Raw genomic sequence first — 5,328 nt, 5'->3', positions numbered from 1 at the left:
TTGCCCTTTCTTGTTTTGTTGCAACCTCACTTGAGGACCCCTTCTTGACTACCGCAGATGGTTCACTGTTTGTCGCGCTCGACCTGATCACTGATTTCTCACTTGTTGACTTTTCAACCGGCCTGACCTCACTAAACCGAATCATCATGACGGTCTGTGAAGGCTTCTTGGGTTCTCCTCCTTTATGCACTAGCTCAATCATGTTTGTCTCTTGATGGGCTGGCAGCGGGTTCTGGTTGATGTTGGGGTGCCTTCGGAGCTTGGACTTCAATCCGATTTGTATCAATGAGCTCTTGGATAGCATTTTTCAATTGCCAGCATTTCTCTGTGTCGTGCCCCGGAGCACCAGAACAATATTCGCAACTTACAGAATAATCAAGATTTCTCGGGGGAGGATTTGGCAATTTTGACTCGATCGGCCTCAGCATATCCAATTGTCTCAGCCTGTGGAACAAACTAGTATAGGACTCTCCCAATGGAGTGAAGGTTTTCTTCTTCTGCAACCTCTCATTCTTAAATGCTTGATTGGGCCAGAAATCTGGTCTACGAGGGTTTCGGTAGGCTCGTGGGGGTGGGTAGGCATTTTATGGAGCTGGGTAGGTATTTTGTGGGGCTGGCGCACGCCATTGTGCGTGGGCGGGAGGTTGAGTGTATGTTTGGGCGTGGAGGACAGAAAAATGGGGGTTTGGTGGCGGGTAGTAGTGTTGGGGTGGATTATACGAGGTATGGGGGTAGGTTTGATGGTGGGGTCGAGGCTGATTATAGTGGTGAGGTGAGCCCTTGGGTCCTAACCAAGCTCCCGAATCAATCGTTGCCACGTCCTCTTTCTTTTTCTTTCCAATTACTCCCCCAGTTTCACTCTGAATGGCCTGGGTGGTTGCCTTAATAGCCGAATAGCTCATGATTTTGTTTGACTTAAGTCCTTCTTCTACCATACTGCCCATCTTCACCACTTCATTGAAGGACTTGCCTATAGCTGACACCAGATGACCGTAATAAGTAGGTTCTAAGGCCTGCAGAAAATAATCCACCATTTCACTCTCTTTTATTGGAGGGTCAACCCTTGCTGCCTGTTCTCTCCACCGAAAACCATACTCCCTGAAGCTTTCATTATGCTTTTTCTCAATCTTTGTCAAAGACAGACGATCCGGAATAATCTCAAGATTGTACTGGAAGTGACAAGCGAATGCTTGTGCCAGATCATCCCATGAATACCACCTTCCATGATCCTGCCGAGTGTACCACTCCAGCGCCGAACCACTCAGACTCTGACTGAAATACGCCATTAGCAACTCATCTTTCTCGCCAGCTCCCCTCATTTTGCTACAAAAAACTCTCAAATGCGCCACTGGATCACCGTGCCCATCATACAAATCAAACTTGGGCATCTTAAACCCTGCCGGCAATTGCACATCTGGAAACAGACATAGATCTTTGTAAGCCACACTTACTTGACCTCCCAACCCCCGCATGTCTCTGAATGACTGTTCTAGGCTTTTAACTTTCCTGAACATTTCCTCCTATTCGGTATTTTTAGATGGTTTCTCAGTTTCCACAGGGAGATCAAAATGAGGAGTGTAGGAATAGGGTTCTGGAGCTTTGAAAATGGGCTCCGGGGGGTAATATTGGTTATCATGGGCTTGGAACAAGGGCTCGCTAGAGGATCTGTGGAGTGTAGCAGGTGGGGGTGCCACGAAGACAGGAGTAGCTGGTGGAGGAGGGTATGGAACTGGTTTGGGTGGTGGAGCTGGTGGTGTTTGTGAGGTGGTGCTCTGGTAGTGTTGGTAAATGGGAAAGCCCGGGGACGAATCGGTAGCAGGAGGTTCCTGAGACTGAGCCAATGGCGGGACGAAGGCAGGGTTGGCGGGGTAAAGTGGTGGTGGGTGCCCTTTTGCCCATGCTTGGTACATCTCGGCCATCTGTTGTTTCAGCTTATACATCTCTTCTTTCATCACAGTAACATCCAACTCTTCCACCTCTCTCGAAGGATCGATAACACTCGCATCAAGTTCCTGATTGGCCATGATTAATTTATTTTTGGAACGGGTGTTGTATGGGTGAGTTGCCAGAATACCACACAAACTAACCACCTGCCTGTTACTTGACGACAACAACAAACTTGTTAGCGATCAGGGTTTAACAGATAGGCAACCACACATTTGGGGAATGAATGCACCTAAGCAGTTAACCGTTTCTATTATGTATTTGATCGGTTGCTTGCGTCATCCCGGCTTTTCCTTATTTTCATTTGCAACTTCTCTTTTTCTTTTTTTTTTCATTCTTGCCTTTCTTTGCTTGATTTCTCTTTGTTTTCATTTCTCTCTCTTGTTTTGCCATTGTTTCCTTCTCACGGTTTCTTATTTTCTTTCTCTTTTTCTTTTCTTTTTTCTCTCTTGTTTTTCCTCTCTCTCTTTTTTTCTTTCCTTTTCTTCTTTTTCTTTTGGTTATGATCGAATCCTATGGAGATTGCCTACGTATCATGACCCCGCATGAATCAGACCAATCGTAGTTCTGGGGGATAAATGTAAAAATAATGAAACATTTTTAGGATTTTCAAATTTTTCTAAAAAGCAAATGTTTGATTACAACGACTCAAAAACTAACAGACTCAAAAAAAACAAACTAACAGACTCTGATGAAAAGATGAAAATACAGACTCAAAAACAAACTATCATACTCCAACAAAAAGATGAAAATATAGACTCGAAAACGGACTAACAGATTCCAATGAAAATCACGAATACATCAACGCCTCAACTGCTCCTGGGGCCCGCGGGACATCATTCGGTCTCGCCACGGGCCTACGCGCTAAATCCCCTTGGAGGTGGTAGAGATCTTCCATTATCTGGCGGACAAAGGTCATCACAGTGGCAAAGAACATGGATCTAGTCATATCCTCACAACTACTGCATTTCATCGCGATGTAGTCGGCGATCCTTCTAACCCTCTCTCTTATGACACCCTTTTCTCGCAACAAACGCCCAATCTGCTGGGCCCTAGCTTCCAAAGTTTGTTTAGCTACTTGATTCTGTTCTTGAAGTTGTTGCAAATCTCTTTCTAACTGTGCCATTGCTGCATAACAGTGTTCTCTTTCGGCCTTAAAGTTTTTTGCCTGCTTGATCATTTTGTTCTCAACGACGATGATCTTTTTCTTCAACCCCACAACCTTATTGTCATATTTCTCTTTCAATTGTTTAACCAAGCGAGCCCGCTCCTCCGCATTCTTAGCCAGTTTTGTTCGAGACCTGGCTAGTTCACCCTCTGCTTTGTTCGGATCAAAACTATATTCACCCACTTTCTGTCTAAGGTTATCTATAAGCTTTCCATCTTTTGCACTTCTGGCGGGGTTTTCTGCTGCTATTTTCATCTCTCAAATCTGGGCTCGAAGAGCCTCATTTTCTTTGGCTAGCTTTTTCTTTTCACCCTCATCCGCCGCGGCTTGCAAACCATTCTCGAATTGAAGGTCCTGTGTCTCTTGATGACTCTTGGCACAACCAGATACTTGTGTCTCGGAGGAACCTTAGCGCTCCCAATATATCCGGCTATTTCTTCCAAAGTTGGGGTGAGTTCAAAATCTGAGAAATGAAACACGTTGTGGGTCGGGTCCCAGAATGTAACCAACGCCTTTATGATGTCTCCTCTAGGCCTGATCTTCAACAACCCGGTGAGACCTCCCAAATATAGATTGACCTTATCTTGCCCTGATTTACCAAGATCTTCCCACCATATACACAGCTCCAAAGGGATCTTGTTCATGACTGTTATTAGCAAATTTTGACTCGTGCTCATTCTGCACATTTATTAGGGTGATTAAGCAAAATCATGACTCATTTGACCCGAAAACAAAGTTAACACTGTTTTTCTTTTCTGTTTTCAAATTTTCATTTCAAAAATAAAAACTCGGCTTTGCAGATACGGTCTTTCAGCACTTCCGGGGAGAAGATTTTAAGGCTGTGCTTGCTAACCGGCCAAAAATTGAAAAAGAGACCAAAGGCGGCTGTTCTTGCAAAAACAGCCTTCCGGCGTCCTTTTGGGGACATTCGGCTATTTTGACAAGAATGGCATCACCTTACTTATTTACAACAAAGCAATAAAAAAAATTTTGGTTCTTTTTGGGCTATTTTTGCAAAAAGGGAAGTTGGACCCGATGGGGGTTGCCTACGTATCCCACATCCGGTGAGAATCAAACTGGCGTAGTTCGGGCAATTTTGACAAAACAAAAACCAACTTTTTTTTAAAAAAAAAAACACAAAACTTTCTTCTTCTTTTTTTAAAAATCTCGGCAGAGTTTCAGTATATTTTGGACATTGGTTTTTCAAAAATAGACAATTATCTCTCTCAGTCCTCCCATTGACTTTCCTTGTCAACTTTTCCCCTATAAGCCAGTCAACATGCAAATCCGAAGCAAATGAATGCACAAGTAGCAAGTAAGATGCATCAGGATGGTCTTTTCATTTCGGGTACACCTGTCCTAGACAAACCCAACCCCTTTGTTGAGTCTCCAAAGTCAAATGCACATGATGCAAACAAACGTTCCTACTAGGGATCCGGCATGAGGCTGAGTTATTCTAGGTTCAAAACCTGGGTATTTGTTCTAGACTTGTTACCCGAGCGGACAACTCGAGCCGAGGAGGGGGCTACATATCGGGAACCAAAAGGCCATCCGGCTTAGTAACTTGTCCGAACCTCTTTCTTATTTCAAGGTATGACACTAACAGAATAGGGAGTCATGACCAGCGAGCACATCCCCGAAGATGAGAAGAGAAGGGTTTCGTAGCAGTTTATATACAATTCAGATAATATCAAAGCGGTAAAAGCAACATTTAGCACATTAGGCCCAAGCATGTAATAAAATTAGACAATAGATAAAGCCAAATATAACAATTCATCTAAGCTCGAATTTGAACCCTGAACCAGAGATTCTGGGTTCTTTTCCCCAGTAGAGTCGTCAGAGCTGTCACACCTCCTTTTTACCTACACCCTCGGAAGAGGTATAAAAAGGAATTTTTTCCAACTTAAAGTGACAATCGAAACGGGATTTATTTATTAAATTCAGAGTCGCTACTTGGAATAATTTATGGTGTCCCAAGTCACCAGTTCAAATCCCGAATCGAGGAAAAGATTGACTCTGTATTACAGTCCGCGAACCAGAAATTCGGGTAAGGAATTCTGTTAACCCGGGAGAAGGTGTTAGGCATTTCCGGATTCCGTGGTTCTAGCGCGGTCGCTCAACTATTATTAATGGCCTATTATCTGATTTTAGTACATGTTTTAGCCTATGATGCAATTTTAAACCTTTAACCGCTTTTATTCATTTTTTTTAAAAAA

The 5,328-nt window shown here is 43.5% G+C and overlaps 1 protein-coding gene across 1 annotated transcript; it reads right to left on the bottom strand.

Moving 5' to 3' along the window:
• Positions 1–194: 194 nt before the first annotated feature.
• On the bottom strand, positions 195–1,472 carry LOC109213912. Its single transcript, XM_019377752.1, has 2 exons — positions 793–1,472; positions 195–444 (listed from the first exon to the last, which is right to left on the bottom strand). The coding sequence occupies exons 1-2, from the start codon at positions 1,470–1,472 to the stop codon at positions 195–197; spliced, it is 930 nt and encodes a 309-aa protein (XP_019233297.1).
• Between the last annotated feature and the right edge of the window lie 3,856 nt (positions 1,473–5,328).

This window comes from Nicotiana attenuata, unplaced genomic scaffold, assembly GCF_001879085.1.
Source record: "Nicotiana attenuata strain UT unplaced genomic scaffold, NIATTr2, whole genome shotgun sequence".
In the NCBI taxonomy this organism is placed as follows: domain Eukaryota; kingdom Viridiplantae; phylum Streptophyta; class Magnoliopsida; order Solanales; family Solanaceae; genus Nicotiana; species Nicotiana attenuata.
Note: the sequence above shows the minus strand (reverse complement) of the source record. Positions and strands in the feature narration are given on the sequence as shown.